The following is a 14754-nucleotide window of genomic DNA, read 5'->3' as shown; positions in this document are numbered from 1 at the left end:
CCCCGTGGGAATCTCTCTGCTCCAACTTCCAACTTTTCCACCTCAACAGAAGGCTGACTGTGACCCGGCACGGCTGCGACCCATGGTCCTCGAAGCCATAAGGTCCATCACTCCCAACCCTCACCCCCAGCGAGCTTGTCGTGCCACGTAGACGGCTCTGTGGACCCCCTCACGGGAAGGTGTGGCGTGGCTTTTATAACCACCGATGTGGTGACCACTCTATGGAGAGTGAGTGACCGAAACTCTGCAAATGGAGCTTGCTACCATCTCCAAGGCCCTGGACCATGTTCTCTCTACTGGGTAGGGGGCAGTCGTGATCCACACAGACTCAAGGGGTGCTACTGACATCATTCGGTCCGCGAAGACAACGGATGACGTCTACTTAACGACATCAATGCAGCACTCGCTGCACCTTTTGGACCAACATGAAAGGTCTGCAACATTTCACTGGATCCCCAGTCACATCGGGATTCCAGGGAACACTATAGCGGATGCTGCTGCCCAGGCAGCGACGAGGTTCAGCAAAATCTGCCCCTGGCACCCACGATCACACAGATCAAGGGCGTCACCATCAAGAAGGCCAGATTAATGGCCAGGGCCAACCACAGCAGCAAACTTCATACTTCGGAATCAGCGCTGTGGTACTACCTCGTCACTAGGTACGAGGCAGTCCACCTGCCTCCGGGTAGAAGGGCGGAATCTACCGTCCACAGGATCCGACTAAGATATCGCTGTGGGTGGCAAGTGCTACGCGCGGGAAGAGACAATCACGAACGCTGCAAAATCTGTGGGGCCGAGGTGCAACAGCCCCTCCACCACTACCTGCTAGAGTGTAGAGCCACGGCCATTCTTCGCCTAGGACTCAGGCTGCCACTCACCGCGGCAGGGGTGGCGCGACACCTCACCGTCTCCCCTTCCGAGGCAACCCTGAACTTCCTGGGGGCACGCCTTCACCCTGGAGACGCCTGCGGTTGAAGGGTACCCCTCACTCCGCCAAGGCCAGGGCACCGCCTCTGACAGTGGTGGCATCGCTCGGACAACAACCGAGTATATGAACTGTTTCGGACAGCCTGCAAGGTTTGGGTACGAGGGGTGTAGGGCAGTTGCTCACTGGATAGTTGCTCACCGGATAATTGCTCACCGGACAATCGCTCACCGGAGAAGTGACAAATAGGACACTTGCTCACCAAAGATTTTTTTTTACTTTTCTTGAACTTGATAACAAACAATATACAGGATTTTTTTAGTTATATTTAGGTTTATTACAGCAATAATACACAAACAATATCCAAACTTTCATATTTTAGTTTTTAATAATTATAAAACATTCATATTTTAGTTTTTAATAATTATAAAATTCAATACAAATTTACTATATATTGATGGGAGAAATTTGTATTGAATTTTATAATTATTAAAAACTAAAATATGAAAGTTTGGATATTGTTTGTGTATTATTGCTGTAATAAACCTAAATATAACTAAAAAATCCTGTATATTGTTTGTCATCAAGTTCAAGAAAAGTAAAAAAAAATCTTTGGTGAGCAAGTGTCCTCTTTGTCACTTCTCCGGTGAGCGATTGTCCGGTGAGCAATTATCCGGTGAGCAACTATCCGGTGAGCAATTATCCAGTGAGCAACTGTCCGTACCCGGGGTCCGAGTGGTTACTAGCCCCGCAAACAAAGAAAAAATAATAAATTGTTAGGATCAATGTTGATTCGCGAAAATTCACCCATCACTGAATATACAGTCTGATGTGGCATCTACGATCTCTATTTAATTTCGCACTACACCTATGTATGGAGAGGTCACCTCCAACCGCCACCCTGGTAATTACCCACCCACACCGTCTTACCTAATCGTAATGGCACCACCAACTGTGGGGTCAACCCACAGGCAGGTGAGGTTAGCTGAGTGTTTAAGCAGACAGTAACATAAAGGTACGTGCTCAATATTGTAAGTACCTTCCGCCGGCGCCAGTCTTCACGGCCTCTCTGACCAAACTCCCATGGAGCCACACTTCCCACTTCAAACAACTTTCGAAGAGGGGACGTCTCTTCACTTTACTCAAGAAGAAGCGTTGCAGGGCAAGGCGAGAATGCAACAGGAGCTTTGGTGTTGGGAGAGCTGTTCCTCCTCCCTTGTTATTATTTGGTTATTATTATCATTCGTGCCGCGTTATGGGTGACCTTGCTGTAGGTGGCTTCCCAGCTAGGTTAAGTTTAGGGAGGTGATGTTTAGAACACCTTTTCTAGCTCCTTCCCCATGTGGGATGAGCAGAATAGATCCTAAATAGGGTTGCTCAGTCATATATGCTGTTTTCCGACTTGTGTTACTCTCAACCCGTCCACAGGACGACCATTGTATATGCATATATATATACTGTCAGTCACTGTCTCACATTCGGCAACTCTCAGGTGGGGTTAGGCTACGGGAAGCACCACTTGGAGGTGGTGGGGCAATAATTGGTCTTCCTTTTCCAGATGGTCAGTCCCTGAGTCTCGCCTAGAGATCCTGTTATCCCCTTCTTAGTAGAGAGATGAGGTGAAGAGACTTGCAGAACCTCAAACAGAGATTTGTGAGATACAAAATGCCTAAATTGCTTTAAATTTCGCTTCCCAAGGAAAACTATATATAACGAAAATGAAACTCACGTTGACACTGTAAAGCATATTTTAAGATGTGACAATAGAAGTGTTTGATGGTAAATATAAATTAGGAAGGAAAAAATTAAATCTGTAAGGCTGAGATGAAAGCATTGGTCCAATAAGATACACATGTGGTAAAGACTAAAATATGTAATGGACGCAAGGATGATAATTGAAATTATCCCAACGAAAATCAAATGGTTGGGACAATTATAGGAATTGATCATTTTATACTTATAAAAGAATATGAAGACTATAGAAATTGAGGAATAACTGTATGATTGATTATACTCGCAACACCAGAAAAATAACATATACATATTTCACCAAGCAACAGAAATGTGAAAGTGAATAATATATAATCAACAGTTAAAATAATGATAATAATAATACAAATAAAAACGCCCCACAGAAGGTCGGCATGGAAAACAACTAAAAGCACATTGATTCGAAGTCAAGTGACGATGAAGGTGGAAGCGTCTTGAAATTTCCTCCTTGAAAGGTGGAAAGGTATAAAAGAGAAGAGTTCCAGGCATTCTCAGCAAGAGGCAAGAAAGACCGCGTACTGGTTGGCTCTTGCAAAAAGTAGTTGCATAGGAAAGTGGTGAGAGCATGCAGCAACCGGGATCAGAAGAACAGTGACCATGGATATTGCAAAAAGAGAAAATAACAAAAGAAAAAAAATGTAGAGTGTAAGGCTTTGGATTCTACCTTACAAGTATTAAAACGAATCACCCACAAATATTGGAACATACCCTATACAAGGATGAAGAAGGCCCGTGTATTATAGGATTAGCAGTTTATTTTGAGTCAGGAAAATTGAAAGACTGTATAGAACACCTAGTTTCACTGAAGTTGTTCAAGCAACAATGAGATATAAATTTCCCACTAGAGTTTACTAGTGAAAGATAGATCCAGAAAGATTAAGGAAGGAAAAAAAAGTGCTTTCGAAGAAAAGGGGATAACGCCGTGAAAGATCATGTTCAATGGATAGGTGAAGAAACTTATTTCAGCGACAAGATTTTTTCTGTGCCCTCAAATAGATATAACAGAAAGGTCTGAAGCCAAGTGTTCTGTAGCAATCCTTCAAGAATAATGGACCTCATTTTGAAAAGAACGTCTAGAGAATGATTTAGAAAAAGGTAGTGGTGCCACGACAAACGTGTATGGAAGATGTCCAGGCAAAAAAAAAAATAGTATACAAAAGTCAGAGAGGTCAGGAATGAAGAAGCAGAGGGTAGCTTAGAAATCAGATTTGTACCACATTTTACTAAATGCTTATGATGTGTCTTTTACAAAAAAAAAAAAATCATACAGTAATGTAGAATATATCGAGTAGAACGCCGTTTGCGGAACAAATACTGGTGATGTGGCCACGTGAAAAAATTAATTGGCAATCATCTTTGCTTCTGGGAGGAGGTGGGTCTTTTTTTTCGAAATATGTGGATGAAACATGCAAACTCACCAGGTAAAAAATTGACACATTATCGCCTGCATGATTTGCGTAGCGGCTCGTTGTCAATTTTTCCGTCAGAGAATTCTGCGTAGAATTCAGAAAGAGATGCGCCGTTGGGAATGCTCAGTCCATATCAGGGCTTTAAGAGGGTAGAATTTCCCTCTTGCGCTATGTTATCTACGATAAAAGTTATACAAATGTCGTAAACCAAACACTTCGGCACTTACAGAGTCAGCCATTTATGCACTGCGCCGAACGGTACCGAGGCGCATTCGGGCACGTTCGGAAGGCTCGAAAATCGAGAGGCGCGAATTTTGAAATTGTACTTATCTTTTTATTTTATTTATTTATTTTTTTATTTTTTTATTTATTTATTTATTTTTTGTTTATTTATTTATTTATTATTTTCTTTTTTTTTCTTAATTCGGGTCAGGCTGTTTTCTCGGGTTGGGCAGGGACGATTTTTTTTTTTTTTTTTTTTTTTCTTTTACGTGGCTCAAGAAAGAATCTTATGAGCGGGGAGATGTTTCTTAATATTTTTATTAAACATCTGTTCTTTAGATAGGCAGGAAATTAAATTTATAAGACAGTAATTAGAAGGCTGAAAACAGTCATCTTTCTATTTGGAAATATGTTGAATGGAGGTACACTTTCAATAGATCGAAACAGAACTGTTTACTCATGCAAGGTGTCAGCACGGAGGCACAGTTTATAATGATGATAATAATAGTAACAATAATAATAATAATAATAATAATAATAATAATAATAATAATAATAATAATAATAATAATAATAATAATAATAATAATAATAATAGTAATAATGATACATATACCAAAGCTTTTTCCCCCTTACCAGGGAGGTAGCCATGATATTAATAATAATAATAATAATAATTAATAAATAATAATAACAATACTAATAATGATAATAATAATAATAATAATAATAATAATAATAATAATAATAATAATAATAATAATAATAATAATAATAATCAATAATAATAATAATAATAAAATATGCGGTACTCAGTGGTGGGGCTCAGCCGGTTCTTACCGGTCCGTACGAATCTGTTCTTAGGATTTCCTGAGCTCCACCATCCGGTTATTGAAAATTGGTTTATACAAGCTATAATACAGCTCAAGTGATATTTGCATGCTACTGGCCCAGTGGAAGACTCTGTTGTTAAGATTTTTTTTTTTTTTTTTTTTTTTTTATCTCACCGCTGATGGTACTCCATTTTGACCAGAAACTTTCGTAGTGCTAAGGCCAAGTGGGGAGAGAAGGGGAAAGAAGTGGGGACGGGAGAAGGGGAGGGAAGAGATTTAAAAAATCTAGTGACTGATGGACCCAATGACTTATGGATCCAGTGACTCCGAAGGATCCAATTGGATAGATCCAACCGATCTAAACGAAAAAAGTTAACTGACCTGTATGTGAGGAGTCCCATCTTGCCCAGAGTGGCATCATCCAATAAGTTGAGAACACGGCATTCGGTATAATGGAGGGACGTCCACGAAGCATCGCGGCATGACTCCGAGCAGTACGATACCTGAAACAAGATGAACGCGGATTAAAGAACTTGACTCCTTCAACATATGACATAATTACGGTAATGGATTTTATTTCGGCTAAAGACGACATGCGACTTTATCCAGCTGAGAAGGTTAATTCCGACGTGAAGGGGTCATATTCGATTAAGCCTCAGGTGCCTCACTAATGTAGGTCGGAGTTCGTCGCTTTTGCTACGTAAGGTGGAGCAGGCATTTCTTATTCGAAACGAATTACCCATATACGCAGTGGCGGACTTAGCCTATATGGCGCCCTGGGCGAACCTCACCTTCGGCGCCCCCCTTCCACAATGCACATAAAATGCTTGGCTTCTCCCCCTCCACAATGTAAATAAGAAGTTTAAGACGACCAAAACTTTCACAAAACAACTTTTTATTGAAATATTTATTGCTACTTCAGAATAAAAGTAAATTATTTGCGAATTTTACAAACCTTGCAAAAAAATAAATAAGTAAACAGAATTTATTGGACCACAATACAACTCCCATCTAAATCCTTGCTTTTCTCACTTACCTAGCTGCAAAGTCATCAACTAATTCATTATAAGAAATATTTTCAGCAACTGTGTGATTTATGCTGATGGTGGCCAGAGCAGTGAGTCGTTTCTGTGACATAGCTGACCTCAGGTAGGACTTACTGAGTTTCAATTTCGAAAAGCTCCTCTCTGCTTCAGCAACAGTGACTGGAAGAGTAATAGCAATCCTGAGAGCAGTCCACAAATTTGGATATATTTCAGAGAGCTCCTTTTCGTGGATAAATGTTAATTGCTCAAGCAAGGACATAGTTTGTGATGGCATGTCTGGCAAGTTTTTCAGCTCATGTACAACCTCTCTACCATTCAAGTCAGAAAGACCCTTAAACTGTAGTGTAGTGCTAAGATCCTCACGTTTTTTGGTCAGCTCCTCAAATGTAAGATTATGAAAATTAGTCAGCACACCAAACTTCTCTCCCACATTTTCCAAGGTGGACAATTTTTCCTGAATGGCTGACATTGCAGCATCAGCGACTGCTTTGAAGAATGTCACCTCCAACTTCTTCAAAGCATCATTTAAGGGATCATCACATGCTTCATAGGAGAAGTGCCGCTTTGTAGACCTTAGCCGTTTCTGTTTTAACACAGCCTCCACATTCATTTGTTCACAGATATCTTTGGCAGCAATCTGAGCCGCAACAAACCCTGTTGCCCTGTAATCACAGAGAGCTCTCTCTGTCTTCTTTAGGAGATTTGTTGCAACATCAACTTGCATGCTAGGAGATTGCATCTGCTTTCTCACATGCTGAATTTGGCACAACAGGTCGTACCACACAACTGAACAAATGGCGAGGCGGTATGATCCAACCTCCTCTGCAAGAGACTGGGCCTCAACCTTTATTGCAGAATCTTTGGTGTGATCTCTACCTCGATCAGTGCATCTCTCACTGCAGCTGCTTGATATCTTAGGGGCTCCACACTCTTGATCTTGCTCTCCCATCTTGTATCAGACCACATCTTTAAGGTGATATTCACATGTTTTTTCAAAATAGCCCATCGTTGTGTGGAGGCTGAAAACAAGTTGTAAAGCTTCTGCAAGATGCCAAAGTAACTTGTGGCATCAATAGATTCCTTGGCAGCATCGGCCACTACCAGATTTAGAGAATGAGCCCCATATGGAACAAACAGAGCTCTGGGATTTATTTCAAGTAGCCTGGATTGAACACCCTTGTTTTTTCCTTTCATGTTTGCCCCATTGTCGTATGATTGCCCTCTACAGTCCATGAAAGGAATTTTTAACTCTTCCAGTCTCTTCAAAATCATAGATGCCACTCACAAGGATGTTAAGCAGTGTGGAGCGTTGACGCTGTCACCAGTAATGTGTTACGAGTATTGTACGCGTTAAAGCCCCCCCCCCTCTCTCTCTCTCTCTCTCTCTATCTATCTCTTCGTTACGAGTATCGTACGCGTCAAAGTCCGTCTCTCTCTCTCTCTCTCTCTATCTATCTATCTATCTCTCTCTCTCTATCTCTCTCTCTCTCTCTCTCTCTCTCTCTCTCTCTCTCTCTCTCTCTCTCTCTCTCTCTCTCTCTCTCTCTCTCTCTCTCTCTCTCTCTCTCTCTCTCCTTTTATGGAGCTTTTATACATTCGGTATAGATAGACTCAGGCGCTCATGGTTTGATCTGCATTTGGAAGGGGGCAATACCGCCCCCTCCCAAGTGCCGCCCTGGGCGACCGCCCATACCGCCCATAGGAAGAACCGCCACTGCATATACGAATAAACTGTTATCTGGAAAGAATTATAGATCACTTCGTTCACCACTTAAACAAACAAACTAAAACATTGATTTGAAAGCGCGTGCGATCCCATCTCTGCATTCCTAATAGTTAATTCTGATCTTAGAATATCTCATATTGTTTGATTACCATTCCTTCATCCAAAATATTTCATGAATCAATAACTTTGTACGGAAAACTATATGTTTTTTTTTCAAACATTTGGTACACACACACACACACACACACACACACACACTTCAGCGAATGGACGGCTTGGATGACGTTCTGAAGAAAACTGAAGTCTGTGGATCCCAACGCAAAGAGAAGTGCCTAGTGTTTTTACAGGGTGGGGGGGAAATTGCTCGTGGAGTAGTGGGAAAGTAGGGAAAGAGGAAAAGGGGAGGGATTACTGAGGGAAATGGAAGGAAATGAGGAGGGAGAAGACTTGGCCCAGCCAGACAAGCGAAAGGTAAACAAAAGACTGAGCGATGATGAAATGTCTAATAAAAATGTAAAGATTAGAAGTATAGAGAGGAGCAATACAGTAGAAAGTGACGAGAATATGTTCCAGGGATTTAAAGAGGGTGGGTGGGGGGGGGACACAACCCCCCCCCCCCCGACTGATAAGACTAGAGGAGAGAGTTGATAAGGTGATCGAGGACTTGGAAAGTAGGTTAGGTAATGTTGACTCCATTTTCCAGAGAATTGAAAGGTTGGAACAACTAGAGAAGGCAAACAGAAACTTAACTGATGAAATAGAGGACCTAAAAAGACAGTTAAGAAATGTAAAGGAGGAGAATGAGAAATTGAAGAAGAATAGTAATGAAAACAGAGAGACAATAGCTAAAGAAGCTAAAAATTGGAGAACAACCCAAGAAGGGAATAAGGTTTCATTCACTGACATAGTCAAACAGCAATTGAAAGAACATAATGAAGACTCAGTTATTAAAGTGATGAGACAGAAGGAGAATATAGTAAGAGAATTAGCTGACAAAAAGATATGTATAATTATATTAGGAATGGAAGAGAAACATAACCCAGATAGAACCGCAAGAATCAAGGAGGAAAATGAAAGAGTAAGCAGTTTATTAAAATTAGTCCAGGAAGATGAACCAGAAATTATAAAGGAAATTGAGGAAAAATTCAGACTCGGAAAATATAGTACAGATAAGACCAGACCAATTAAGATTAAATTCAGGTCACAAACAACGGCAGAGAAAATTCTATCCAAAACAGGGAAACTAGCAACAAATGATCAATATAAAAAGGTATGGATAAAAAGAGAAATGAATAAGGAGGAAAGAGAGGCAGAAAAGCAGAAAAGACTTGAAGCTAAGGCAAAAAACGAGGAAAGAACGGAGTCAGAGAAAGAGAGATTCTATTGGAGAGTAGTGAACATGAAAATAAAGCAGTTCGACATACAAAAGAAAAACATAAGGGAAACAGAGAACACAATGGAAGTGGCAGAAAACTAAGAGCGTCTTACACAAATATAGATGGATTGATAACAGGATTGAATGAACTGAATGATTATTTGAAAGAAAAAGAACCGGACATAATGGGAATTGTAGAAACAAAATTAAAAGGCCCACTACCACCCAACAGTGTAGGACATGATGCATACAATTATTGGATTAGAAACAGAGAGAAAAAGCAAGGGGGTGGAGTTATGTTCCTGACTAAGAAGGATATAAACGTGAAAGGTGTCATATATGGAAAGAATACAGTAGAGATGATTATGATAGAAGTGGAAGACAGAGATAAGAAGAGCAGAAAATTTGTGATAAATTATGTGCCTCCGAAAACAGCCTCATGGGAGGAGAGTGAACATAAAAGTATGTTAGAGGACACAAAGATAGCATTAACTAAAATAATGGAAGACGGAGGAAGAATAGTTATGATGGGCGACTTTAATTGCAAAGAAATCTGCTGGGAAGAAATGACAGTAAAGAGTGGTGATGACTCATGGGGAAATGCTCTACTTGAGATGATTACTGACCATTCAATGACACAATGGATACAAGAGAACACTAGGTATAGAAATGAAGAAGAACCATCGAGACTAGACTTAATAATTACATCTGAACCTAGAATAGTGGACAAGATTGAATATAAAACACCAATAGGTAAAAGTGACCACATATTGATTGAACTGGAACTTAATGAAGAAAAATATATGAAAAGAAATGAACAATATAGAAAAGGAAGAATGATGTATGAAAAAACAAACTTTGATAAAATAAGAGAATTCTTCCAACAAGAAAACTGGGAAGAAATATACAAAGAAGAAACATCAGTGGAAGAGAAATGGAATATTTTGACAAAAATTTACAAAAAAGGAGTGGAAAAGTATGTCCCAAGACAAAAACAAGAAAAAGAATATGTAAAATGCTGGTACAACAAAAGCTGTAGGGAGTTAAAAGACAAAAGAGACAAAGCCTGGACCAGATGGAAAAAAGACAGAAGACCTGAAAAATGGAAAATATATACTGGTTATAGAAATGAATATGTACAAAAGTGCAGAGAGGAAAAAAAAATATGAAAAAGATGTTATTGAAAAGTGTAAAGATCAACCAAAACTATTCTACAGATTTGTAAACAATAAACTGAAAAACAAACAAGAATTAGAGAAACTAAGACAAGGAGGAATTGAATACACTGAGGAAATGGAAATGGCGGAAATTATGAACAAACATTTTAAATCAGTGTTTACAAGGGAAAATATACAACCTGAAGAGATTGAGTGGAAAGAAATAGTCCCCCCTATGGAAGAAATAGAAGTAACAAAGAATGAAATATTGACACACTTGGGTAATTTTGATGTCAGAAAATCGCATGGGCCAGATGAAATAGCAAACTGGATTCTGAAAGAATGCAGGAATGAACTGGCAGACAAAATACATAGCATAATAAGCAGTTCCTTGAAAGAAGGAAAAGTTCCAGAAGATTGGAAAAAAGCAAATATAGTACCTATATATAAAGGAGGAAATAAAGAAGAACCTACCAACTATAGACCAGTCTCTCTAACAAGTACAATAGCAAAAATGTGTGAAAGAATTATCAAAAGTAGATGGGTAAAATACTTGGAAAAAAACAACGTACTAAATCCAAGGCAATTTGGATTCAGACAAGGACGATCATGCGTCACCAATTTAATATGTTTCTATTCAAGGCTAATAGATATAATACAAGAAAGAGATGGATGGGCTGATTGTGCATTTCTAGACCTAAAAAAAGCTTTGACAAAGTACCACATAAGAAGTTGCTTAAGAAATTAGAATATGAAGGAGGAATACAAGGTAAATTGCTAAATTGGATGGAAGACTTTTTGCAAGAAAGAAAAATGAGAGTAGTGATAAGAGACCAGCACTCAAAATGGAATGAAGTAATAAGCGGTGTCCCGCAGGGAACAGTTCTGGCCCCAATAATGTTTGCTATATATATTAATGATATGGATGAAGGAATTGAAAGCTATATGAGCTTCTTTGCAGATGATGCAAAACTACTGAAAAGAGTGAAAACTGAAGAAGATTGTGAATCACTACAGAGAGATCTAAATAAAGTACAAGAATGGAGTAGGAAGTGGGAGATGCAGTTCAATACAAAAAAGTGTAGTATAATGGAATTTGGAAAAAGCAAAAACAGAATAACAGGAGCATATAATTTGGGAGAAGAAGGAATAAAAAAAGTAGAAAATGAGAAGGACCTGGGAGTCATTGTTATGAATAATATGTCACCTGAGAAACATATAAATAAGATTTTTGAAGAAACTTATAATTTAATAAGAACAATCAAAGTGGCATTTACATACCTGGATGAAGAAATGGTGAAGAAAATCCTAATCACCCTGATAAGACCAAGATTGGAATATGCAGCAACGATATGGTCACCAAGTACAAAAAAATGTATAAAAAAACTTGAAAGAATACAAAGAGCAATTACAAAACTGGCACCAACACTCTCAAAACTATCATATGAAGAGAGACTACAAAAACTTAAACTACAGACACTAGAGCAAAGAAGAGAGAGAGGAGATTTGATAGCTATTTACAGAATCATGAAAGGCATAGAAATTACTGATAGAGAGAATCTGATAAAATGGGATGACAGAAATACAAGAGGACACGGAAAGAAAATAAAAAAAGACAGCTATAGAAGAGATTTGAAAAAGAACAGCTTTCCTCACAGAGTAATAGACAGTTGGAACAAGATAGATGAGAAAGTGGTGTGTGCAAAAACAATACATGAATTTAAAAATAGTTTAGATAAAATGAGATATGAAGACGGGACCCCACGAGCATAGCTCCCCTTCCCGTAAAATACAACTAGGTAAATACAACTAGGTAAATACACTTCAGCGAATGGACGGCTTGGATGACGTTCTGAAGAAAACTGAAGTCTGTGGATCCCAACGCAAAGAGAAGTGCCTAGTGTTTTTACAGGGTGGGGGGGAAATTGCTCGTGGAGTAGTGGGAAAGTAGGGAAAGAGGAAAAGGGGAGGGATTACTGAGGGAAATGGAAGGAAATGAGGAGGGAGAAGACTTGGCCCAGCCAGACAAGCGAAAGGTAAACAAAAGACTGAGCGATGATGAAATGTCTAATAAAAATGTAAAGATTAGAAGTATAGAGAGGAGCAATACAGTAGAAAGTGACGAGAATATGTTCCAGGGATTTAAAGAGGGTGGGGGGGGGGGACACAACCCCCCCCCCCCCACTGATAAGACTAGAGGAGAGAGTTGATAAGGTAATCGAGGACTTGGAAAGTAGGTTAGGTAATGTTGACTCCATTTTCCAGAGAATTGAAAGGTTGGAACAACTAGAGAAGGCAAACAGAAACTTAACTGATGAAATAGAGGACCTAAAAAGACAGTTAAGAAATGTAAAGGAGGAGAATGAGAAATTGAAGAAGAATAGTAATGAAAACAGAGAGACAATAGCTAAAGAAGCTAAAAATTGGAGAACAACCCAAGAAGGGAATAAGGTTTCATTCACTGACATAGTCAAACAGCAATTGAAAGAACATAATGAAGACTCAGTTATTAAAGTGATGAGACAGAAGGAGAATATAGTAAGAGAATTAGCTGACAAAAAGATATGTATAATTATATTAGGAATGGAAGAGAAACATAACCCAGATAGAACCGCAAGAATCAAGGAGGAAAATGAAAGAGTAAGCAGTTTATTAAAATTAGTCCAGGAAGATGAACCAGAAATTATAAAGGAAATTGAGGAAAAATTCAGACTCGGAAAATATAGTACAGATAAGACCAGACCAATTAAGATTAAATTCAGGTCACAAACAACGGCAGAGAAAATTCTATCCAAAACAGGGAAACTAGCAACAAATGATCAATATAAAAAGGTATGGATAAAAAGAGAAATGAATAAGGAGGAAAGAGAGGAAGAAAAGCAGAAAAGACTTGAAGCTAAGGCAAAAAACGAGGAAAGAACGGAGTCAGAGAAAGAGAGATTCTATTGGAGAGTAGTGAACATGAAAATAAAGCAGTTCGACATACAAAAGAAAAACATAAGGGAAACAGAGAACACAATGGAAGTGGCAGAAAACTAAGAGCGTCTTACACAAATATAGATGGATTGATAACAGGATTGAATGAACTGAATGATTATTTGAAAGAAAAAGAACCGGACATAATGGGAATTGTAGAAACAAAATTAAAAGGCCCACTACCACCCAACAGTGTAGGACATGATGCATACAATTATTGGATTAGAAACAGAGAGAAAAAGCAAGGGGGTGGAGTTATGTTCCTGACTAAGAAGGATATAAACGTGAAAGGTGTCATATATGGAAAGAATACAGTAGAGATGATTATGATAGAAGTGGAAGACAGAGATAAGAAGAGCAGAAAATTTGTGATAAATTATGTGCCTCCGAAAACAGCCTCATGGGAGGAGAGTGAACATAAAAGTATGTTAGAGGACACAAAGATAGCATTAACTAAAATAATGGAAGACGGAGGAAGAATAGTTATGATGGGCGACTTTAATTGCAAAGAAATCTGCTGGGAAGAAATGACAGTAAAGAGTGGTGATGACTCATGGGGAAATGCTCTACTTGAGATGATTACTGACCATTCAATGACACAATGGATACAAGAGAACACTAGGTATAGAAATGAAGAAGAACCATCGAGACTAGACTTAATAATTACATCTGAACCTAGAATAGTGGACAAGATTGAATATAAAACACCAATAGGTAAAAGTGACCACATATTGATTGAACTGGAACTTAATGAAGAAAAATATATGAAAAGAAATGAACAATATAGAAAAGGAAGAATGATGTATGAAAAAACAAACTTTGATAAAATAAGAGAATTCTTCCAACAAGAAAACTGGGAAGAAATATACAAAGAAGAAACATCAGTGGAAGAGAAATGGAATATTTTGACAAAAATTTACAAAAAAGGAGTGGAAAAGTATGTCCCAAGACAAAAACAAGAAAAAGAATATGTAAAATGCTGGTACAACAAAAGTTGTAGGGAGTTAAAAGACAAAAGAGACAAAGCCTGGACCAGATGGAAAAAAGACAGAAGACCTGAAAAATGGAAAATATATACTGGTTATAGAAATGAATATGTACAAAAGTGCAGAGAGGAAAAAAAAAATATGAAAAAGATGTTATTGAAAAGTGTAAAGATCTTGCTAAACTTTTCTACAGATTTGTAAACAATAAACTGAAAAACAAACAAGACTTGGAGAAATTAAGACAAGGAGGAGTTGAATACACTGAGGAAATGGAAATGGCGGAAATTATGAACAAACATTTTAAATCAGTGTTTACAAGGGAAAATATA

The 14754-nt window shown here is 38.5% G+C and overlaps 1 protein-coding gene across 4 annotated transcripts in view; it reads right to left on the bottom strand.

Annotated features, from left to right (window-relative positions):
• LOC143029703 (protein-lysine N-methyltransferase SMYD4-like) overlaps positions 1–14754 on the bottom strand; it is a 111444-nt gene that overhangs the window by 31848 nt on the left and 64842 nt on the right. For all 4 annotated transcript variants that reach the window (XM_076192546.1, XM_076192545.1, XM_076192547.1 and 1 more), the window contains one exon: positions 5541–5662. In XM_076192546.1, coding sequence (XP_076048661.1) covers positions 5541–5662 — 122 coding nt within the window. The remainder of the gene's footprint in view (positions 1–5540; positions 5663–14754) is intronic.

Source organism: Oratosquilla oratoria, chromosome 11, assembly GCF_046742065.1.
Source record: "Oratosquilla oratoria isolate Oo_2021 chromosome 11, ASM4674206v1, whole genome shotgun sequence".
Classification (NCBI taxonomy): domain Eukaryota; kingdom Metazoa; phylum Arthropoda; class Malacostraca; order Stomatopoda; family Squillidae; genus Oratosquilla; species Oratosquilla oratoria.
Note: the sequence above shows the minus strand (reverse complement) of the source record. Positions and strands in the feature narration are given on the sequence as shown.